The following is a 26432-nucleotide window of genomic DNA, read 5'->3' on the forward strand; positions in this document are numbered from 1 at the left end:
TCATGACCCGTATCACTAGTGTCCTGCCTAGTAGTAAAGAACAATGTTTGTACAGATGTGTCGGATGAGACTCAGCCTATGAGGAACGGTTAAATATCAGTGCTGTGTGAAATGTTATTTTATTGTCTGAATTACAGCTGTAATGACCCTCTGGGAAGAAACTTGGTTAAGCTCCTCTAGTGTCTGTGAGTTATTTACTCTAAAGAATTAGAACGTAACAGGCTTATTCATATTAATATTACGTCTGTTTTAATGTCTACAGTATTGTAGGACTGTTATAAAGTTTTACATTATAATCATTTATTCTCTTAACTGACTGTATAAATGTGTAAATGTTTTCATAATGCATTACAGACTGGTGTGACTGATCATATTATTATTGATGGTATTATTAATGTCGTCTGTCGTGGAATAATTTGTTGGTAACATATGTAAGATGTTTTATATTCATCATATGTTTGTAAGTTACTTCTCATCAAGAATGTTATTTTTGTATAATACTGTGGCAGGGTTGCAGTTATCTGTTCTATGTCAAGACTAAGTTGCATGGGCCGCAGAGAGGGGAGAGGTCAAAGTGTCATCATGTGTAAACATATCTTTTGCTCCACTGTGTGTGTGCCAGTCACTCCCTACTTTTCCCATCGGGGAGAGGAGGATGGCAGTGTCTGGAATCATTCTATCCTCTCCGTGAGCTTGTCCAGGATTGGTTGTATTTAGAGTTGGTTGTATCTAAATTACAATTTGATATATGCCTGTTGATATGGAGGATTGGTTTATGGTTCTGGGGTTTGAGTAAGGAGACAAAGCTGAACGATTTATTATGTCTATGCTGTCTGACTATGTGTGTTCTTTGCTATTAAAGGATTGCAATGCAGAAGGGGCTCTCAGAGAATTCATGGTTAGACACTGAATTGCGATAGTGCTCATATAATTAAAGATCGACTTTGATAACTAACTGACTTGTATGTGGTTTGCGCTCATGATTTGGTAAATAGAGGAAATTTCCACGACACGTCTCTCTCTCTCTAAATTAAAACACAACACATCCCTGCTGCTACTTGATGAGGTCACTATGTGTTGTGTTAAGGCTGCTACAATATCATTGAGTTACACAGCGATTTTATCTGTACTTAAAGCATTTAAATGTTATAAAACAGCATTCAACATGAGGCAGACAGCTCTTACATTTCTCTAGTGTGTCAGCAAGCTCCTTCTGGTTCATTTTCCTCAGGATGTGCAGTGTGATCTTCAGAGCCCCCTCTCTGGCACTGCTCTCCTGCTTCTCATCTTCAGCAACCACCACTTCCTTATCCTGCTTCTGACTCTCAAAGCCTTGTGGGAGTTCTGGACTAAGAATCCTCTTGAACATCTTCAGCTCGTTCTTCACAAATGCCATAATATTCTCTTCAAGCATCTGAAATAAATCAAGTAGATAAGTTAAGCAAAATAATAAATGCTTTTTCATGAAGACTTTAATGAATGATTGACAGATCAAATTTACTTGAGATAAACGAAAACAAATGTACATAATAGGACCACATACACTTAATATGGAGGCAAGGTCTGTTTGATGACTCTGGGAAGACTGACCACTGAGAATCTCTGACTCTGATCTCTCCTGTTGGTTCCTGTGGACAAAACATGAGATTACATCTCCTCATCCAGGGAGTACACACACACACACACACACACACACACACACGCACACACACACACGGAGGGAATGTTGTGATTGTTTAATATTGTTTAGGACTATGAAAATGGACAAAATGATTAGCCTATGGATTATGAAAACAACAACAATAAATGGGAAAATGGGAGAGGAGAAATGACTAGAGACAATGTTGTTTAACTCACTGACCATGACCCATGAGTTCTTCTTACCTTTGTTCAGTAGAAAAGTCTCCCTCTCTAAAGGTTAGAGGATGACCCATAGAATGGTTACTCTTCATGGACACACAGCTGGGAACAGGGGAGGCTGGTCTCTCCTGCTTGATTGGACTTCAACACAACAGAGACAAACATTACATCTCTCATCTACTCTGAGCTCAGATGGGGAAACATATGAAGAGTTTCATTCCAAAAAGCTATTTATTCATATTCAGACATTTTCAGAAATGTTTCGTAAATTAGCATTTATTGTTTAAAGAAGTTATGTTTATGTTAAGTTATGTTTTTTTTTGCTAAATGAGGAGATGACACGTGGGTACCTGCTTCTATAAACCAATGAGGAGATGGCACGTGGGTACCTGCTTCTAAAAACCAATGAGGAGATGCAGCGCGAACTGCGTCACAAATAGAACTGACTTCCAGCGAACAGAAATAATATTCAAAAGTTCGGTCCTTGGACACAGAGGAGAACCGGAGAGAGGTAGCCAGCATCTGTCAACAAGAGAGTGAGAAGCCTCACCGGGATTAAACAGGTGGAAGAAACAACCGGGGAGCTCCATCGGTCCACAAGAAATGCAGAAAGCATTTCAGACAGACAGCAAATGCAGACAGCCAATGCAGAGAGCACAGATGTAGTGGTAGCTATGGTAACTAGGATGCTGCTGTTAGAGTAGCTAGCTAGTTTACCGAGCTGTACCGGCTAGCCAGCAGGTCGTTCGTCTGTCCCTCGTCTCGATGATGATGATGAATCCGGTGAACCACAAAATGAAACAAGGATAGAGAGTGAAAAGGATCTGGCTACACTCACACTGTCCCTGACCGTAAAGAAAAAAGCAAATTGAACACTGATCTTCGGTGTCTCAACACTGTAACAAACTCCGTCGTTATTCCCCAAGATCACCTCAGTCCACTCTGCGCGTAACCGGACAATATCCTTGGCGCCACACCGAATGTGGACGCGGACAGTTCTGTACGGGGACGCGGACAGTTCTGTACGGGGACGCGGACAGTTCTGTACGGGGACAGTTCTGTACGGGGACAGTTCTGTACGGGGACGCGGACAGTTCTGTACGGGGACGTGGACAGTTCTGTACGGGGACGAGGACAGTTCTGTACGGGGAAGCGGACAGTTCTGTACGGGGACGTGGACAGTTCTGTACGGGGAAGCGGACAGTTCTGTACGGGGACGTGGACAGTTCTGTACAGGGACGAGGACAGTTCTGTACGGGGAAGCGGACAGTTCTGTACGGGGACGCGGACAGTTCTGTACGGGGACGCGGACAGTTCTGTACGGGGACGAGGACAGTTCTGTACGGGGACGCGGACTGTTCTGTACGGGGACGAGGACAGTTCTGTACGGGGACGCGGACAGTTCTGTACGGGGACGAGGACAGTTCTGTACGGGGACGCGGACTGTTCTGTACGGGGACGAGGACAGTTCTGTACGGGGACGCGGACAGTTCTGTACGGGGACGAGGACAGTTCTGTACGTGGACAGTTCTGTACAGGGACGCGGACAGTTCTGTACGGGGACGCGGACAGTTCTGTACGGGGACGCGGACAGTTCTGTACGGGGACGCGGACAGTTCTGTACGGGGACGCGGACTGTTCTGTACGGGGACGTGGACAGTTCTGTACGGGGACGAGGACAGTTCTGTACGGGGAAGCGGACAGTTCTGTACGGGAACGCGGACAGTTCTGTACGGGGACGCGGACAGTTCTGTACGGGGACGCGGACAGTTCTGTACGGGGACGCGGACAGTTCTGTACGGGGACGCGGACTGTTCTGTACGGGGACGTGGACAGTTCTGTACGGGGACGAGGACAGTTCTGTACGGGGAAGCGGACAGTTCTGTACGGGAACGCGGACAGTTCTGTACGGGGACGCGGACAGTTCTGTACGGGGACGCGGACAGTTCCAGAACGTGGACATGATCAGTGCAACACAATCAACTAAACCCAGTCTTTACAGTGGGTTACATTAGTAATATTCATTTTTTATTATTATGTAAAACAAACATTCTGTTTTTTTTATAACAATATGTTGAGATCTGGGTCCATATCGCCAAAGTGTCTCAAGAGTAGAAAATTGGTCGTATAAGTGCTGAGAATAAAGACATTTTACACATATGGGTATAAATTAAAGCTATGCATGAAGTCTCTCGTCCCACCTAGTCAGCAGATATTTAGGACACCTCGTGAGCTGTCCTAAGTAGTTAAAAGTTAACAGCAGGTGTCTTGATAATACTGCAGAATAATGCAATGAGTCAGTGGTTCCTGAGCCACATGTAATTGCTTTGAGTAGTTAAAATAATGGTTTGATATTTGATATGATCAATACATTAATAATATATGATGATTTATGTGTAATGAAAATGTGCTATTTGCTAACCGCTAGGGTTGCAAGATGTAATTTATTGACGGGCTGGAAGTCTTACTCTGTCGTTTCTATTCCGAGGTTGTTTACTCGCAATATCAGATATTAAGGTGATTTTTTATAGTACATGTATACTAAGGTTGAGGTTTTGACTAGTGATTATTTACCTGGGATTCAATACCTGCTATAGTCAGTTTTTTTTCTCTCCCAAAAGCAACACAGCCCTAATAGGAGATATACAGCTAACTAAAGTCATGAGTGACTATTTTAGAAAATAATGGGATCGGTGCTGTGGTCGGTGCTATTTTATGTCAATCATATTGCTGCTTGTAGCCTATAACTGATGCTTCGTGGTCATATGCTGCCATCTATTGGACATTTTGCAATGAAAAGTTATTAATTCACCTACAGACGTTGTTTAAAGTTATTAATTAATGTAAGAGAAATGTACAGACATTGAGGGGCAGCTGAGAAATAAAGTGTATTTTTCTGGTTAATTCCTTAGATCTCTAACCTGCCCCACCTTTCACACGCCAATTGCTGGACTTTCACATAGAAGTTACTAGGTCACACAGTTCAAACCACATTTGAAAAATAAAACATGTGGCTTGTTGATCAAGTGTTCTGCCTTACAATAATAAATATAATAAAATAACAAAACAATAACAGCAAAATGCTGGGACAGGTTTTGATTAACAAAATAATCTAAATGCTATTTAGTACCATAATGGTATTTACTAACATAATAATATTACTAAAACAGTTTCTAAAATAATTAGGGTTCAGGTTAATGATAAATAGGTAATACGTATGGTTAGATGCTGATGTAAAAAGGGCTTTATAAATACATTTGATTGATTGTTAGGTTTAGGGATTTAAAGGTAAAAAACAGTATGGGTTTATAGCTCTCTTGCTCCTCCCTGTGGCCTTCTGTGGGTACTGTATAACTCATTCGGCTAATAATCTGAAGTAGCAACTGCGTCAGATCTACAAATCAATGAGCTAGACCTTTCCATTTGTTTTCTAACTCAGTGAAACTGCGCAGCTTTCACTCAATCCGATGACTACGAACGAACATTTCGATGCATTTCAAATTACCCAGCAGCCATTTAGAAACAACAAGTCATCAAAAAAAGTGTTGTTTCTTAATTTAAATAATTTCTTCTGGCTGTTTAAATTGGCCATGTCTTGAAAAAGAGAACATACGTTTTAGTTAGGTGGTATACATTTTTCTGAAAACAAATATGTTTACCATGACCAGAAAAGGTTTAAGGTTTAGCACTGTGGGTCACCACAACGTGTATCCAGGCGAACAGCGATCAGGCTCACCAAGTAGTTGTAACCCTGTTGATAATAAGTAACCTGACGTCAGCGTTCAAACTTCATGCCGGCAGGTGTCATTGATACAAGAGTGAAGCTGCCATTGTGACGCAGAAAAATGAGCTGGGAATAGAACGTTCAGAAGGTGAGTTGGTTCCACAGAGCTCAATAGAACTAATAGGAGCTGCCATTGTGACGCAGAACAATGAGCTGGGAATAGACCGTTCAGAAGGTGAGTTGGTTCCACAGAGCTCAATAGAACTAATAGGAGCTGACAGGGTGACGCAGAACAATGAGCTGGGAATAGAACGTTCAGAAGGTGAGTTGGTTCCACAGAGCTCAATAGAACTAATAGGAGCTGACAGGGTGACGCAGAACAATGAGCTGGGAATAGAACGTTCAGAAGGTGAGTTGGTTCCACGGAGCTCAATAGAACTAATAGGAGCTGACAGGGTGACGCAGAACAATGAGCTGGGAATAGAACGTTCAGAAGGTGAGTTGGTTCCACAGAGCTCAATAGAACTAATAGGAGCTGACAGGGTGACGCAGAACAATGAGCTGGGAATAGAACGTTCAGAAGGTGAGTTGGTTCCACGGAGCTCAATAGAACTAATAGGAGCTGACAGGGTGACGCAGAACAATGAGCTGGGAATAGACCGTTCAGAAGGTGAGTTGGTTCCACGGAGCTCAATAGAACTAATAGGAGATGGCAGGGAGAAGAATGACCTAAAATAAGGCCTGTTTCTTAGCGATTACTATATACATAAAGTAATATTATGAAACTGGGCTCCATGGCGGAAGCAATGAACTAGTTATCAGAAAAAAACGTTGTTGTAAATGTCATGTTTCCAACCTACTTGAGGCGCACTGAAAATAATATTCAAAAGTTTGGTCCTTGGACACAGAGGGGTTAAACACTAAAGTTACCGTCCATCTAGTGAAGAGAGGAGGGGTTAAGAACGGAGCAGAAGAGACATGGTTGTTGTTTGCTGTAACTAATGGTCAACGTTGTATTGTAATGTATGTATTGTAATGCCAGAGTTGACGTGGGCCATCATTCAAACAAAGAGATGCCTCCCTGACCACCAGTGTGTTTGGATATAATGAAGATCAATTCAGTGAAGAAGAACCTCTAGAGTTCTGACCAAAGAGCCCTATAAAGGGTTCTATATATACTGTATACTCAGACAGGCTAACCTCCTATAAAGGGTTAAATATATACTGTATACTCAGACAGGCTAACCTCCTATAAAGGGTTAAATATATACTGTATACTCAGACAGGCTAACCTCCTATAAAGGGTTCTATATATACTGTATACTCAGACAGGCTAACCTCCTATAAAGGGTTCTATATATACTGTATACTCAGACAGGCTAACCTCCTATAAAGGGTTAAATATATACTGTATACTCAGACAGGCTAACCTCCTATAAAGGGTTCTATATATACTGTATACTCAGACAGGCTAACCTCCTATAAAGGGTTCTATATATATTCTATATATACTGTATACTCAGACACTTCCTAACCTCCTATAAAGGGTTCTATATATATTCTATATATACTGTATACTCAGACACTTCCTAACCTCCTATAAAGGGTTCTATATATATTCTATATATACTGTATACTCAGACACTTCCTAACCTCCTATAAAGGGTTCTATATATATTCTATATATACTGTATACTCAGACAGGTTAACCTCCTATAAAGGGTTCTATATATATTCTATATATACTGTATACTCAGACACTTCCTGACCTCCTATAAAGGGTTCTATATATATATTCTATATATACTGTATACTCAGACACTTCCTAACCTCCTATAAAGGGTTCTATATATATTCTATATATACTGTATACTCAGACACTTCCTAACCTCCTATAAAGGGTTCTATATAGAACTTTAGTGGTTCTGTATATTGTAGGAAGATACAACCCTTTTTGGTTTCAACAGGAGTGAAGAGTGTGTTGATATAACGGATTTATTGTCATAATTCAGCTTGTAACAACGATCAGAATAAAAACTATAAAGTTATGCCTGCCAACATATTAGATAATAATTAAGAGGCTAAATGATTGTGTCATGCTACAATTTTATAGAGGTGTGCTTGTGTGTGTGTGTGTGTGTGTGTGTGTGTGTGTGTGTGTGTGTGTGTGTGTGTGGTGTGTGTGTGTGTGTGTGTGTGTGGTGTGTGTGTGTGTGTGTGTGTGTGTGTGTGTGTGTGTGTGTGTGTGTGTGTGTGTGTGTGTGTGTGTGTGTGTGTGTGCTGGTGAGAAAACCACATATCACAGTCTAATATACAGGATACAAACATTCCATTCCAGCTGTATAGCGTTTTTAATAACAAAAATTCATACACAAAAAACTATGAATTAAAATCTTAGAACAACAATATTTTACAGACAAGGTTCCCCTAAGCAATACTGTCTGATAAATAAAAAATGTGTAAAAATGGTGGAAACACATTTTAGAAACAAACAACATTGTAATCTCACCTCTTAGTTTTGGTGTCATGCTCCCCAGAGAGTCTCATTTTAGAGGCAGGGCCCCCCTCCTCTCTCTCCCCAGAGAGACTCATTTTAGAGGCAGGGCCCCCCTCCTCTCTCTCCCCAGAGAGACTCATTTTAGAGGCAGGGCCCCCTTCCTTTCTCTCCCCAGAGAGGCTCATTTTAGAGGCAGGGCCCCCCTCCTTTCTCGCTCCAGAGAGACTCATTTTAGAGCACTGACCCCTAAACAGAGATCCAACATGTTGGTTGTGGTTAACACAGTGACAACTAAACAGAGATCCAACATGTTGGTTGTGGTTAACACAGTGACAACTAAACAGAGATCCAACATGTTGGTTGTGGTTAACACAGTGACAACTAAACAGAGATCCAACATGTTGGTTGTGGTTAACACAGTAACAACTAAACAGAGATCCAACATGTTGGTTGTGGTTAACACAGTGACAACTAAACAGAGATCCAACATGTTGGTTGTGGTTAACACAGTGACAACTAAACAGAGATCCAACATGTTGGTTGTGGTTAACACAGTGACAACTAAACAGAGATCCAACATGTTGGTTGTGGTTAACACAGTGACAACTAAACAGAGATCCAACATGTTGGTTGTGGTTAACACAGTGACAACTAAACAGAGATCCAACATGTTGGTTGTGGTTAACACAGTGACAACTAAACAGAGATCCAACATGTTGGTTGTGGTTAACACAGTGACAACTAAACAGAGATCCAACATGTTGGTTGTGGTTAACACAGTGACAACTAAACAGAGATCCAGCATGTTGGTTGTGGTTAACACAGTGACAACTAAACAGAGATCCAACATGTTGGTTGTGGTTAACACAGTGACAACTAAACAGAGATCCAACATGTTGGTTGTGGTTAACACAGTGACAACTAAACAGAGATCCAACATGTTGGTTGTGGTTAACACAGTGACAACTAAACAGAGATCCAACATGTTGGTTGTGGTTAACACAGTGACAACTAATTATTGAAGGTCAGATGTTCTCTTTTATTCATTATCTCTTAGAAATAAAACATTTACTAACAGACACATCCAAACAGTCAGGTGATTTAATGCATCACATGAATATGTAGTCGTGATTTATATTTTTCACCTTTTGTCCATAATAATAATAATATAATAATAATAATAACAATATAATATATAATAATAATAATAATAATGTCTCACTTTCTCTTTTAATAATTTCTCTCATTCTAGTGTGTTGCTTTGTTCAACAGGTATGATATTATGATGCTGTTACTGAATTCAGTTCATAATAACAATGTTAAGAAAAGTCTGTTCAGTGGTTTCATACCAAATTACACAGGAAGCAGGAGCTCATTGGAATTTAGAAAACAACAAATGTTCTGATATTCTGAAAGACGATTTACAATTTATACATAAAACATACACAAATTGTAAAATAACCGCGATACAGTAATATATGAACCACATGTGTTTTAATTTGACTTGACTACACCCAGTTAGCTATATGAACAACATGTTATAATGTGACTTGACTACACCCAGTTAGCTATATGAACAACATGTTATAATGTGACTTGACTACACCCAGTTAGCTATATGAACAACATGTTTTTGAGTGTGACTTGACTACACCCAGTTACCGCCATTTAGTATGATTGAACTGTCACGTAGCTGTCCCAGGTGAAATGGACTGTTACATCTGAGTGTTTTACTGTCATTCACTACACTAAAATAACACCAGACATTTAATGTCTCTACACACTTTACAATAATCCCTGGGAAGAGTCTTACCTTGTAGCCTGAATTCACAACCAGAACATGTCAAGTCATTGAGATATTTTCCGTTGTGTTGAGAGAGAACCTTCCTGATGACAAGTGTCTCTGTATCTATGTTCTAGGTTCAGTTGATCTTTGGATGCAATAATATCTGGTCAAAGTCTAGTGACACAACACCATAGTATTTCATAACCATAACAGCAGTTTAACCTTTGGCCAGTAAAGGCCATGGTATATTATAACATGTAGAATCATTATCATGGATCCAGGTTCATACTATAACATTTAGAATCATTATGATGATCCAGGTTCATATTATAACATGTAGAATCATTATGATGATCCAGGTTCATATTATAACATGTAGAATCATTATGATGATCCAGGTTCATACTATAAATGTAGAATCATTATGATGATCCAGGTTCATACTATAACATGTAGAATCATTATGATGATCCAGGTTCATATTATAACATGTAGAATCATTATGATTATCCAGGTTCATATTATAACATGTAGAATCATTATGATGATCCAGGTTCATATTATAACATGTAGAATCATTATGATTATCCAGGTTCATATTATAACATGTAGAATCATTATGATTATCCAGGTTCATATTATAACATGTAGAATCATTATGATGGATCCAGGTTCATATTATAACATGTAGAATCATTATTATGGATCCAGGTTCATACTATAACATGTAGAATCATTATGATGGATCCAGGTTCATATTATAACATGTAGAATCATTATGATGATCCAGGTTCATATTATAACATGTAGAATCATTATGATGATCCAGGTTCATATTATAACATGTAGAATCATTATGATGATCCAGGTTCATACTATAACATGTAGAATCATTATGATGATCCAGGTTCATACTATAAATGTAGAATCATTATGATTATCCAGGTTCATATTATAACATGTAGAATCATTATGATGATCCAGGTTCATATTATAACATGTAGAATCATTATGATGATCCAGGTTCATATTATAAATGTAGAATCATAATGATGGGTCCAGGTTCAATATATCTCTATATATCTCATGTTAGGTTAATGGACCATGGAAACCTACTGAGAATCTGCCATACAGAGAGAGATACAAATGAACATGATTAACATACATGAAACCTTGTTAAACACAACTCCATGTATGTTGTTCTCTCTGTTTACAGGACTAGAAGTCTGGTTAAAACACATCAATACAGAATGAATTATATGTCTTCAAACCTTAGACTCATGTCCATCACCATGCTGGCTTCAACCCAACCCAACCCAACTCTAACCCAACCCCAACCCTAACCCAACCTCAACCCTAACCCAACCCCAACCCTAACCCAACCCAACCCAACCCAACCCCAACCCAACCCTAACCCAACCCTGTTTTTTTTAACTATATGATAGTAAAAGTTACGTTTTAATTGAAGATGTGGAGGGTTCTAGAGGGAACTGGGAGAAAAACACTCCAGCTGGAGAGTCTGTACCCGAACTGCAACCCAGAACTTTTTAATCTGCACATCTGAGTCCACAGAATTGAACAACATCGACCCCAGGACTTATAAAAAGACCCAGACTCAGAATCCAGACTCAACCTCTCTAAAGACCCAGACTCAGCAACCAGACTCAACCTCTCCAACTCCAGCCTTAACAAGGCGAACTGAACAACATCGACCCCAGGAGTTATAAAAAGACCCAGACTCAGCATCCGGACTCCACCTCTCTAAAGACCCAGACTCAGCATCCAGACTCAACCTCTCCAACTCCAGCCTCAACAAGGCGAACTGAACAACATCGACCCCAGGAGTTATAAAAAGACCCAGACTCAGCATCCAGACTCAACCTCTCTAACTCCAGCCTCAACAAGGTGAACTGGACATCTACTCAAGGAGTTATAAAAAGACCCAGACTCAGCATCCAGACTCCACCTCTCTAACTCCAGCCTCAACAAGGTGAACTGGACAACATCGACTCAAGGAGTTATAAAAAGACCCAGACTCAGCATCCAGACTCCACCTCTCTAACTCCAGCCTCAACAAGGCGAACTGGACAACATCTACTCAAGAAGTTATAAAAAGACCCAGACTCAGCATCCAGACTCCACCTCTCTAACTCCAGCCTCAACAAGGCGAACTGAACAACATCAACCCCAGGAGTTATAAAAAGACCCAGACTCAGCATCCAGACTCCACCTCTCTAAAGACCCAGACTCAGCATCCAGACTCAACCTCACTAAAGACCCAGACTCAGCATCCAGACTCCACCTCTCTAAAGACCCAGACTCAGCATCCAGACTCAACCTCTCTAAAGACCCAGACTCAGCATCCAGACCACCTCTCTAAAGACCCAGACTCAGCCTCCAGACTCCACCTCTCTAAAGACCCAGACTCAGCATCCAGACTCAACCTCTCCAACTTCAGTCTCAACAAGGTGAACTGGACAACATCTACTCAAGGAGTTATAAAAAGACCCGGACTCAGCATCCAGACTCAACCTCTCTAACTCCAGCCTCAACAAGGCGAACTGAACAACATCTACTCAAGGAGTTACAAAAAGACGTTTAGGGTTTGGCTACAACATCGACGGCCTCCATCTTCAACACCCAGACTCTACCTCTATTTCGAACCCCAGCCTCAACAACAAGGCAGTAAGAACCCCCACTGAGCAGCACATCGTCTCCTGCTGCCAATAAATTCACATCTTGCAATTAAAACACACACCTGTCCGGTTGCTGCACGCTGTCCTGCCCCTACTAGGGAACGACACCCACCCTAACAGGTATAGGAAACCATGCAGTCCCTTATGAGTATAGTAACGCAGCAACGCAGTAGTAGAGCCCAACAACCCCTTAACAACAGAGTCTTACAACCCCCCACTAATAGAGTCCCACACCCCCCTCTCAGCAGACAGCCACGCCTAAACCCACCCCCTGATGAGGCAACCAGGCAAACATCAAAACTCTACTTCAAATTGATGCAGGCCATCCATCATAAAGAAATCATTGATAAAGCCATCTCAGGCCGAAGGTTCCCTAGTGGCATGATGAGACAGGTGAGCAGACTCACCAATTAGATCAAGGCATCCTCACCCACAGATTACACTGTAACCCAAGTACTACAGAACACACAGCAATGGATGAACAATAACATGAACATATTACAAATACACTACCAGACAGTTATCGAATCACTCACACAACCACCCCAATACATTCAACACTCTTGCATTGCACATAGCTGTGGGCTGGGCGCATAAGAGATACACACACAAACTGACACACACTACCATCACTACAGTGGAAACAATGTTGAACCATTCCTTAGAAACTCACGACAGACAACTCCCTAAGGCTACCCTTTCTTACCCCACTACAGAGCTCCCCTTCCCCTCAGTAACCACATTGGCTCCCGGTCCACTGGAACAACAACAGAACCCCTGGCATACAGCCTCAGCTCATTGGCTCCCGGTCCACTGGAACAACAACAGAACCCCTGGCATACAGCCTCAGCTCAAATCCAGGCCCCACGACAGTTGATTTCTCTGCCCACCACTTCAGCACCAGTTCCTTTCTCATCCTCGTTGGAGGACTTCCCTCCTTTACCCAAATTCTCTCCTCTAGTTAAGCATCAGGCTTCTCAAAAACGATCATCACCATTGGGACCACGCCCTTCCCCAGCACAGTGCTCTTTAAACCAGAAGCTAAATAATCAGTATCTTCTTCTTCCTCAGACACAATCTTCTACTGAGATAGGGATCCATACCTCAACACCCTCTTCCCTGTTGCACCTTCGCAGACACAGATAGATGTCAGCAATATTGGCCCAAACAACTCCACATCTCATTCTAATAACAACATGGCCCCCACTCCCTCCCCATCTCATTCTAAGAACAACATGGCCCCCACTCCCTCCCCATCTCATTCTAAAAACAACATGGCCCCTACTCCCTCCCTCCCCATCTCATTCTAAGAACAACATGGCCCCTACTCCCTCCCCATCTCATTCTAAGAACAACATGGCCCCCACTCCCTCCCCATCTCATTCTAAGAACAACATGGCCCCTACTCCCTCCCTCCCCATCTCATTCTAAGAACAACATGGCCCCCACTCCCTTCCTCCCCATCTCATTCTAAGAACAACATGGCCCCTACTCCCTCCCTCCCCATCTCATTCTAAGAACAACATGGCCCCCACTCCCTCCCCATCTCATTCTAAGAACAACATGGCACCCACTCCCTCCCCATCTCATTCTAAGAACAACATGGCACCCCCCCCTCCCCATCTCATTCTAAGAATAACATGGCCCCTACTCCCTCCCTTTCTTCCAAAGTAAAAGGTAAGAGATTATGAGAACCCCGACCTCCACTTCCCCTCATGACCCACAGAGATTAAACAACCCAGGGACCACCCATGAGATCAGTATTCAACGTATCATTGGTCCCCATCGCCCACCATAGGCTCCAACCTTGAATTGATAACCACTAACACCTCTAATTTAATCCAGGCCCCAGTTGAGTTCCACCATAGGGCCTGCAGCCAGAAACCCTCAATGTTATAGCAACACTCCCCAATCCCCTGGTTAAAACTCCTAAACACAGCAATGTTTCAGTTAAAATCTTGGAAAGGATTTCACCTCTATCGCTCTCACCAACAGGAGGCGCCACATCAGGGGGTGAGACTAGGACTGGACAATTCCAGGGGCAAATTACAATTAATGGACAAAACAATGGGCAACAACCCAAAAACAACCAATCTGAGCCCTCCCAAAAAGACACCATGTCACTGCCAGTCCGAGACCCCTGTATAACTGGCGCCTCAACATACTCACCCCAGTTTGAATTCCAACCCCAACCCCAGCCTCAGCCCCAACATCAACCCCCAACCCCAGCCTCAGCCCCAGCATCAACCCCCAACCCCAGCCTCAGCCCCAGCATCAACCCCCAACCCCAGCCTCAGCCCCAGCATCAACCCCCAACCCCAGCCTCAGCCCCAGCATCAACCCCAACCCCAGCCTCAACCCCAGCATCAACCCCAACCCCAGCCTCAGCCCCAGCATCAACCCCCAACCCCAGCAACCCTTCAGAAACCATCGTACCATAAAGACAGACCAAAAGGCAAGGTGGCGGATTGGAATTTGAAGGGAAATAAACCAATACTAGTCTTGGGAGACTCAAATGTTAATAGAATCCCTCCATTTCATAACCCAAACATACAAGTGGACAGTTACCCTGGAGCAACATTTGACCATTTCACAAAGGTTCTGGAGAAAACAGAGGTTCATTTAGACACCAGCATAGTGGTTCTCTCGGTGGGCATAAACAATATGGATAATGACCCATACACAACATCAATCAAACAGATTGCATCAATGCACAAGGAAGCAAGAGTCACTTTCCCAAATGCAATTATTTACATCCCCATTATTAACCACTCACACCTCCTTTCACCAGATCGAAAACGAAACCTCAGTCATTAACGGTTACATCACCACACATGGCCCATTTCTCTTGGAGATACCCCATGATGAATTCCACACAACAACAGACCTGATACACTGGACAACAACCACAACAGACCTCATTTTTAAGAATTGGTGTGAGCAGCTAAATTTAGAATAGGCTCTACCCAAAATTTGGACACACCTAGGCCACACCACACCCTTCTTTTCCCCCCAACTCCCTGTACTCTCTCCACCCTTTCCTCCCCCAGTTGCTTTCTTAGATTACCCAGCAGAGGTGGTAGTTTACCCCCTCCCATCAAACATCATGAATTTATCCGTCTTTTCAACTCACAACAGCACAGACCCAACTTTTGGAGAGGGGGTTGTCTTTCATTCCCCGCCCTGGTAAATTTGACTGGGAGGAACTTCATAGGGACACACATAAATATCATAGACGACTTAAACTTCTAGACTACTTTGACTATCAGACGAATGACAACCATTTACCATTCACCCTTCCTTCAATCTGGGAACCCAAACTGTCCCAGATAGATAGGAGGGTAAAGAACCTAATCAGAACCGACCAAGACACCCTTCACAACTATTACACCCAGGCAGATAGAGAGAACAACATCACCCGCATCGAAAGACAAGCCATAACATAACTTATAAACAACCCTCACATAATATTGAAACCGGCAGATAAGGGATCTAAAACAGTGATCCTAGATATACATCAATACACATACGAGGCAAATAGACAGTTATCCAACACCAAGTATTATGTACCAATAGGAAACAGCCTACAAGCACAGACCCAGACTAAATTACGTAGAATCATACAAACACTTTATGATAAACGGCACATCACCAAAAAACAACAATACTTTCTATTTGGACCAGACACTCCACCACCTAGACTGTTTTACCTGCTTTGAAAAATTCATAAAGAACCAGAAACCTGGACTATTCCCTATGAAGTTCCTCCTGGCAGGCCAATCGTATCAGACTGTAATAGCGAATTATACAACATAGCCCACTATATAGATCATTATATCAACCCTCTCTCCACTAGACACCCCAGCTACCTCAGAGACACTTATCACTTTCTTGAGAAGATCAAACCCATAGTTGTTCCCTCCCAAACATATATATTCACTATAGACATTGATAGCTTAAACACTAACATAAATACAGCAACAGGAGTACAGATGGTCAGAAACATTTTCCATGCACACCCAGATATCAATAGACCAGACAATGAAATACTACAATTATTAGAAATCAGCCTCACACACAATGACTTTATATTCAATGATAAGCACTACTTACAGGTGGAGGGAACAGCTATGGGCAAGAAATTTGCCCCGGCATATGCAAACATTTACATGGCTGAATGGGAGAGAGAGGCATTGGCCAAGTGCCCACATCAACCTACATTCTATTACAGACTTCTAGACGACATTATAGGAGCCTGGCCTCATGATATCCAACTATTCACTGAATTCATTAGCATTCTCAACAGTCAACACCTATCCATTAAGGTTAAATACATAATAGATCCATGTGAAGTACACTTCTTGGATACTACAGTTTTCTTTAATCACATAAATCAGTCTCAAAAAACAATATTCACTAAAGTTTATTTCAAACCAACAGATACACATGCTTTACTCCACAAACACAGTTATCACCTGTTACAGGAATTAAAATCCTATATGTTTTAATACCCAATTAAAATTAAACACTCTGTCAATTTCTAAGAATTTGTAAGACTCTTATTTGCATGAAATAGACAGAGACCAGTCTCAAAATCTATCAGCAGCGTTTATTCTCGAGAGTACTGAACATGATACAGTTTACCACAGATTATAAACTGAAAATGACGTCATTAGTTTTCGTACTACCCCGTCTCATCTCCGCTCCAGTACAATGTCTGTATGGTTCTCAAGACTTAGATTATTTATGATCCGAGCCAAGGTCTACCTGTGTAGATAAGCATTCTAGCCAGTCTGGCTATAAGTTCATTCATTTCTACCAAGGAACAGACAGTCATTGTTCTAATTCTTGATTATATTTACACACATTATATTCAGTACTAAGGTTAAAAGAAAATTCATACATCTATACAGTAACATAATAGTATTCTGATTAGTCAGTCCTGATTGAAATGTATACATAATTAGTCATTATTGATAAAAATTCCCTTAACATCACCCCAAACATACATTTAGAGGCATCGTTAAATCACAAATTATACGGTTTCTTAGGATTTCCTCTTGCAAACAGGACCTGGGAAAAGCAATTCAAACATTATTTCATGCACTCAGACAGAGAGGACACTCTAAACGATATCTCAGAAACATAAAAAACAGCACCTTGGGGGCCCTCTCTCCCATTCAACCTACACACTCACATCACACAAGTCTGTCAATCACTCTTTTGGACCCCAACCTCCATTACATAGGTTCCGGAGACATTTCCAAATCCTCCCCTTCCCCTGATTTCAACCCTGACCACAACCCTAACCTTAACCCTTACCCTAATTTGGGTTGGTATCCTGCTCCTGCCCATATCCATAACCCAACCCCTAACGCTAACCCCACCCCTAACCTTAACCGTAACCCCACCGCTAACCCTAACTCTAACCCTAACCTTAACCCCACCCCTAACCCCACCTCTAACCCTAACCCCACCACTAAACCTAATCCTAACTCTAACCCTAACCATAACCCCACCCTTAACCCCACCGCTAACCCTAACCCCACCACTAACACTAACCCCACCCCTAATCCTAATCATAACCCTACCCCTAACCTTACCCCTCCTAGAACAACAGATTTGGAAATTGACCCCCCTCGGAACCACGATCTTCTTTCCTCCTCTCATTCCCCTTCCGAGCAGCAGACAATCCTCATCCTCCTAGTTACTACATTCTCACATAGTATCAGACCGTTACATCAGGCGTTCAAACACAATTTTCCCATCACCCAACAGGCACACACACCCCTCCAGCCAAATAGAATAATCTCAGCATTTAGAAGGAATAAGAGCCTCAAAGACATCCTCATCCAAGCTAAATACAGTACCAAGCCCCCACAACCACCCAAACCCTACACGGCCCACTTCAGAAAATTAATTTCAAATTCATACAGCAAGACCTCCACTCCAGTTTTAGACTCCATTTCACTCTACACTCCAAATGTCATATATATAATCACTTGCACATTTTGCAAAAAACACTACATTGGGGAAACCCAGTATACAATAGAAAATAGACTTAAACAACATCTATACAATATCAAACGGGCCCATTTACACACAGAACTAGTGACTCATTTCCAGGATCACCCCATCACTTACCTCCATATATCAGGATTACAGTCGTGTTCTGGGTGGACCAGTGGGCGGTGAAAAGCAGTGGAACGTAGGTGGATAAGAGACCTACAAACAATTACACCTAGCGGTCTGAATGAGCGTTTTTAACTGGTAAGATAGGATCAATTACACCTAGCGGTCTGAATGAGCGTTTTTAACTGGTAAGATAGGATCAATTACACCTAGCGGTCTGAATGAGTGTTTTAACTGGTACGATAGGATCAATGACACCTAGCGGTCTGAATGAGCGTTTGTAACTGGTAAGATAGGATCAATTACACCTAGCGGTCTGAATGAGCGTTTTTAACTGGTACGATAGGATCAATGACACCTAGCGGTCTGAATGAGCGTTTGTAACTGGTAAGATAGGATCAATTACACCTAGCGGTCTGAATGAGCGTTTTTAACTGGTAAGATAGGATCAATTACACCTAGCGGTCTAAATGAGCGTTTGTAACTGGTAAGATAGGATCAATTACACCTAGCGGTCTGAATGAGCGTTTTAACTGGTACGATGGGATCAATTACACCTAGCAGTCTGAATGAGCGTTTTTAACTGGTACGATAGGATCAATGACACCTAGCGGTCTAAATGAGCGTTTTTAACTGGTAAGATAGGATCGATGACACCTAGTGGTCTGAATGAGCGTTTTTAACTGGTAAGATAGGATCAATTACACCTAGTGGTCTGAATGAGCGTTTTAACTGGTACGATGGGATCAATTACACCTAGCAGTCTGAATGAGCGTTTTTAACTGGTACGATAGGATCAATGACACCTAGCGGTCTGAATGAGCGTTTGTAACTGGTAAGATAGGATCAATTACACCTAGCGGTCTGAATGAGCGTTTTTAACTGGTACGATAGGATCAATTACACCTAGCGGTCTAAATGAGCGTTTGTAACTGGTAAGATAGGATCAATTACACCTAGCGGTCTGAATGAGCGTTTGTAACTGGTAAGATAGGATCAATTACACCTAGCGGTCTGAATGAGCGTTTTTAACTGGTAAGATAGGATCAATTACACCTAGCGGTCTAAATGAGCGTTTTTAACTGGTACGATAGGATCAATTACACCTAGTGGTCTGAATGAGTGTTTTTAACTGGTAAGATAGGATCAATTACACCTAGCGGTCTGAATGAGTGTTTTTAACTGGTACGATAGGATCAATTACACCTAGCGGCCTGAATGAGCGTTTTTAACTGGTAAGATAGGATCAATGACACCTAGTGGTCTGAATGAGTGTTTTAACTGGTAAGATAGGATCAATTGAAGGACATAGCACTTGTTTACAGGGTTCTCAAGGAGTTGGAAGAAGGATGCACCATAAAACAAAAAACACAATAAATAAAGTTTGTATGGCTTTTATTATATTTAACAGATTCTTATTTATAATAGTTTTATTCCTTTCGTTTTTATGTATTTCAATTTGTTTTAAAACTCAGCACTTGATCTTATAGTACTTTTATAGATATATGGGCTTTTAACTGTGTTGGTTTATGTACTAATAAAGCATCTATCCCTTGACCCCTTGTATATTTTAACATCTTAGTCCCTTCATGGTCCTAGATAACCACTATCATTTTTAGAAGCAATATGAACCTACTTACGTTTGTTAAGGTTTTTAGGAGTCAGTCTAGTGTATTTTAACAATAGAATTTATTCAGATTGGAGGGGTACACAACAATAGACCTGTGCATCACAAGACAAATCAGTCTCTTTTTAACCCTACTCAAATTCAAAACCTAACCCTAACCCTAAACCAACCCTAACCCAACCCTAACCCAACCCTAACCCTAAACCAACCCTAACCCAACCCAACCCTAACCTAACACTTACCCAAACCCAACCCTAAACCAACCCTAACCCAACCCAACCCTAACCCAACACTTACCCTAACCCAACCCTAAACCAACGCTAACCCAACCCTAACCCAACCCAACCCTAACCCAACCTTAAACCAACCCTAACCCAACCAAACCCCAACCCCACCCCACCCCAACCCCAATCCTAACCCTAACCCAACCCTAACCCTAACCCAACCCTAACCCAACCTAACCCAACCCTAACCCAACCCAACCCAACACTAACCCAACCCAAACCTACCCTACCCCTAACCCATCCCTAACCCAACCCAACTCAACTCTAACCCAACCCTAACCCAACCCTAACCCAACCCAACCCTAAACCAACCCAACCCTAACCCATCCCTAACCCAACCCAACACTAACCCAACCCAAACCTACCCTACCCTAACCCTAACCCATCCCTAACCCAACCCAACTCAACCCTAACCCATCCCTAACCCAACCCTAACCCAACCCCAACCCAACCCAACCCTAACCCAACCTAACCCAACCCAACACTAACCCAACACAAACCTACCCTATCCTACCGTACCCTAACCCTAACCCAACCCAACCCTAACCCTAACCCAACCCAACCCTAACCCTAACCCAACCCTAACCCAACCCAACCCTAGCTCCAAGCAGCAGCACTGTGGCAATGACTTATACCAAGTTGTTTGAGTGAATGTAACAATAGGAGAGGGGGATATATATAATATAGCCTACTATATTTAATACGCCATTAACTAGTGAATGTAACAATAGGAGAGGGGGATATATATAATATAACCTACTATATTTAATACACCATTAACTAGTGAATGTAACAATAGGAGAGGGGGATATATATAATATAACCTACTATATTTAATACACCATTAACTAGTGAATGTAACAATAGGAGAGGGGGATATATATAATATAGCCTACTATATTTAATACACCATTAACTAGTGAATGTAACAATAGGAGAGGGGGATATATATAATATAACCTACTATATTTAATACACCATTAACTAGTGAATGTAACAATAGGAGAGGGGGATATATATAATATAGCCTACTATATTTAATACACCATTAACTAGTGAATGTAACAATAGGAGAGGGGGATATATATAATATAGCCTACTATATTTAATACGCCATTAACTAGTGAATGTAACAATAGGAGAGGGGGATATATATAATATAACCTACTATATTTAATACGCCATTAACTAGTGAATGTAACAATAGGAGAGGGGGATATATATAATATAACCTACTATATTTAATACACCATTAACTAGTGAATGTAACAATAGGAGAGGGGGATATATATAATATAACCTACTATATTTAATACGCCATTAACTAGTGAATGTAACAATAGGAGAGGGGGATATATATAATATAACCTACTATATTTAATACGCCATTAACTAGTGAATGTAACAATAGGAGAGGGGGATATATATAATATAGCCTACTATATTTAATACGCCATTAACTAGTGAATGTAACAATAGGAGAGGGGGATATATATAATATAACCTACTATATTTAATACGCCATTAACTAGTGAATGTAACAATAGGAGAGGGGGATATATATAATATAACCTACTATATTTAATACACCATTAACTAGTGAATGTAACAATAGGAGAGGGGGATATATATAATATAACCTACTATATTTAATACACCATTAACTAGTGAATGTAACAATAGGAGAGGGGGATATATATAATATAGCCTACTATATTTAATACACCATAAACTATTGTTTTTTAACAGTTTCACTAATTCATTTTAATTAACTTAATAATTATGACACACCCCTCTCTATTGTCATTGGTTTAGTAATTATGACACACCCCTCACTATTGTCATTGGTTTAGTAATTATGACACACCCCTCACTATTGTCATTGGTTTAGTAATTATGACACACCCCTCACTATTGACATTGGTTTAGTAATTATGACACACCCCTCTCTATTGTCATTGGTTTAGTAATTATGACACACCCCTCACTATTGTCATTGGTTTAGTAATTATGACACACCCCTCTCTATTGTCATTGGTTTAGTAATTATGACACACCCCTCACTATTGTCATTGGTTTAGTAATTATGACACACCCCTCTCTATTGTCATTGGTTTAGTAATTATGACACACCCCTCTCTATTGTCATTGGTTTAGTAATTATGACACACCCCTCACTATTGACATTGGTTGCACTAATTGCACTTTTGTCTACATAACCTGGTTCAAGTATTATATATGGAGTTTGTACATGGAGTTTATATATGGAGTTTATACATGGAGTTTATATATGGAGTTTATATATGGAGTTTATACATGGAGTTTATATATGGAGTTTATATATGGAGTTTATATATGGAGTTTATATATGGAGTTTATACATGGAGTTTATATATGGAGTTTATATATGGAGTTTACATATGGAGTTTATACATGGAGTTTATATATGGAGTTTATATATGGAGTTTATATATGGAGTTTATATATGGAGTTTATATATGGAGTTTATATATGGAGTTTATATATGGAGTTTATACATGGAGTTTATATATGGAGTTTATATATGGAGTTTATATATGGAGTTTATATATGGAGTTTATATATGGAGTTTATACATGGAGTTTATATATGGAGTTTATATATGGAGTTTATATATGGAGTTTATACATGGAGTTTATACATGGAGTTTATACATGGAGTTTATATATGGAGTTTATACATGGAGTTTACATATGGAGTTTATACATGGAGTTTATATATGGAGTTTATATATGGAGTTTATATATGGAGTTTATATATGGAGTTTATATATGGAGTTTATATATGGAGTTTATATATGGAGTTTATATATGGAGTTTATATATGGAGTTTATACATGGAGTTTATACATGGAGTTTATACATGGAGTTTATATATGGAGTTTATATATGGAGTTTATATATGGATTTTATATATGGAGTTTATACATGGAGGAGAATGTTCCGTCAACAGGGAAATGATGACCAGTTTGATCCAGTTTGACACATTGTTCCCATATTGGAGCCAAATTAGTAGAATGCTGGTGCTCCTCTTTCAGCACCTCTATGGCTTTATTAAACTTATCTTCATCTAGTCCCACTTTACAGGGAGAATCTGGTCCTTCTGTCTCCATTTCAGTAGTTATTATTCTGAAACCTCTCCTGACGGTGTCCAGGGTGTTTATATCTTCCTCTAGTCCCACTTTACAGGGAGAATCTGGTCCGTCTGTCTCCATTTCAGTAGTTATTATTCTGACACCTCTCCTGACGGTGTCCAGGGTGTTTATATCTTCCTCTAGTCCCACTTTACAGGGAGAATCTGGTCCTTCTGTCTCCATTTCAGTAGTTATTATTCTGAAACCTCTCCTGACGGTGTCCAGGGTGTTTATATCTTCCTCTAGTCCCACTTTACAGGGAGAATCTGGTCCTTCTGTCTCCATTTCAGTAGTTATTATTCTGACACCTCTCCTGACGGTGTCCAGGGTGTTTATATCTTCCTCTAGTCCCACTTTACAGGGAGAATCTGGTCCTTCTGTCTCCATTTCAGTAGTTATTATTCTGAAACCTCTCCTGACGGTGTCCAGGAGGTTTATCTCTTCCTCTAGTCCCACTTTACAGGGAGAATCTGGTCCTTCTGTCTCCATTTCAGTAGTTATTATTCTGAAACCTCTCCTGACGGTGTCCAGGGTGTTTCTATCTTCCTCTAGTCCCACTTTACAGGGAGAATCTGGTCCGTCTGTCTCCATTTCAGTAGTTATTATTCTGAAACCTCTCCTGACGGTGTCCAGAGGGTTTATATCTTCTTCACTCCCAGCTCTAAGTCTTTTATTAACTGTTTTCCAAGGTATTGATACCCACTTCCCCAGAAAATAGTTATGATATTGATAACCACTTCCCCAGAGAATAGTTATGGTATTGATACCCACCTCCCCAGAGAAAAGTTATGGTATTGATACCCACTTCCCCAGAGAATAGCTTTGGTATTGATACCTACTTCCCCAGAGAATAGTTATGGTATTGATACCCACTTCCCCAGAGAATAGTTATGGTATTGATACCCACTTCCCCAGAGAATAGTTATGGTATTGATACCCACTTCCCCAGATAATAGTTATGGTTTTTGTGCCTTTTAATTGTTAACGGCACTTAATACCTTGTATTAGAACCAAAACTATAGTGTCTGTTAATGTTTTACTGGAGAATATGGGAGACCTCATGTCTTCCAGTGTTACGCCTCAAATATCACTGTTGTTGATAACAACAGTTATTCACATTTGTCTTCCTATTTCCACAAATTGTCACAAATGTTATTTGGCACTTAATATGCTCTTATTATAGTCATTTCTTTATTTCACCTTTTGAAATGGAAAACTGTTTTTTTATTTTAGTTACTAATTTGAATGTGTTCTTTATGACAGAATGTTAGAATGTGTTCTTTATGACATAATGTTAGAATGTGTTCTTTATGACAGAATGTTAGAATGTGTTCTTTATGACAGAATGTTAGAATGTGTTCTTTATGACAGAATGTTAGAATGTGTTCTTTATGACAGAATGTTAGAATGTGTTCTTTATAACAGAATGTTAGAATGTGTTCTTTATGACAGAATGTTAGAATGTGTTCTTTATGACAGAATGTTAGAATGTGTTCTTTATGACAGAATGTTAGAATGTGTTCTTTATAACAGAATGTTAGATTGTGTTCTTTATGACAGAATGTTAGAATGTGTTCTTTATGACAGAATGTTAGAATGTGTTCTTTATGACAGAATGTTAGAATGTGTTCTTTATGACAGAATGTTAAAATGAGGGGATGTTTTAGTTATGAATATAAACTGGTAATAATCTAGTGGCCAATCTTCATTGTAAAAAGCCCAACATGTTTCTGATAAGATTTCAGTTTGACTTGGATGGATATTTGATGTGGTTGAAAAACTATCAGCTTTTATGATGCTGATAAAGAGGCACCTTAACAGACGGCCTCTAACTGAGCAGTGTAGTCTATAGGTTATACACTGAGTGGACTAGATATTACTCTAACTGAGCAGTGTAGTCTATAGGTTATACACTGAGTGGACTAGATATTACTCTAACTGAGCAGTGTAGTCTATAGGTTATACACTGAGTGGACTAGATATTACTCTAACTGAGCAGTGTAGCCTGTAGGTTATACACTGAGTGGACTAGATATTACTCTAACTGAGCAGTGTAGTCTATAGGTTATACACTGAGTGGACTAGAAATTAAGGACACATTCTTAACATTGAGTTCCGCAGGAATGATGACCCATGTTGACTCCAATGCTTCCCACAGTTGTCAAGTTGGCTGGACGTCCTTTGGGTGGTCGAACATGAGCGTGAAAAACCCAGCAGTGTTGCAGTTCTTGACACAAACCAGTGCGCCTGGCACCTACTACCATACCCCGTTCAAAGGCACTTAAAACTTTTGTCTTGCTCATTCACCCTCTGAATGACACACATACACAATCCATGTCTCAATTGTCTACAGGCTTAAAAATCCTTCTTTAAAACTTCTCTAGGAAAGGGGGCAGCATTTTCACTTTGGATGAATAGCGTGCCCAGAGTGAACTGCCTCCTACTCTGTCCCAGATGCTAATATATGCATATTATTATTACTATTGGATATAAAACACTCTGACGTTTCTAAACCTGTTTGAATGATGTCTGTGACTATAACAGAACCTATATTGCAGGCAAACACCTGAGAAAAAATCCAAACAGGAAGTGAGTATTCTGAGGCTGGTCGATTTTCAACTCATCGCCTATTCAAATCCCAGTAAGATATGGAT

General features: G+C 40.5%; 3 protein-coding genes across 3 annotated transcripts in view; 1 reads left to right on the top strand and 2 right to left on the bottom strand.

Moving 5' to 3' along the window:
* LOC110487472 (NLR family CARD domain-containing protein 3-like) overlaps positions 1 to 10014 on the bottom strand; it is a 266553-nt gene extending 256539 nt beyond the window's left edge. The window contains exon 1 of the mRNA XM_090197840.1: positions 9895 to 10014. The gene's annotated coding sequence lies outside the window, so the exon portion shown is untranslated. The remainder of the gene's footprint in view (positions 1 to 9894) is intronic.
* LOC149979040 (NLR family CARD domain-containing protein 3-like) overlaps positions 1 to 26432 on the top strand; it is a 418685-nt gene that overhangs the window by 313910 nt on the left and 78343 nt on the right. The gene's annotated exons all lie outside the window — the stretch shown is intronic.
* The window catches only part of LOC118938470 (NLR family CARD domain-containing protein 3), a 133092-nt gene that overhangs the window by 76706 nt on the left and 29954 nt on the right, over positions 1 to 26432 (bottom strand). The window contains exons 4-7 of the mRNA XM_090197862.1: positions 8094 to 8327; positions 1885 to 2001; positions 1544 to 1628; positions 1186 to 1414 (exon numbers count right to left, since the gene is read on the bottom strand). Of these exons, the coding sequence (XP_090053988.1) occupies positions 1186 to 1414; positions 1544 to 1628; positions 1885 to 2001; positions 8094 to 8327 (665 nt within the window). The remainder of the gene's footprint in view (positions 1 to 1185; positions 1415 to 1543; positions 1629 to 1884; positions 2002 to 8093; positions 8328 to 26432) is intronic.

Source organism: Oncorhynchus mykiss, chromosome 13, assembly GCF_057628025.1.
Source record: "Oncorhynchus mykiss isolate SJ-2025 chromosome 13, ASM5762802v1, whole genome shotgun sequence".
In the NCBI taxonomy this organism is placed as follows: Eukaryota; Metazoa; Chordata; class Actinopteri; order Salmoniformes; family Salmonidae; genus Oncorhynchus; species Oncorhynchus mykiss.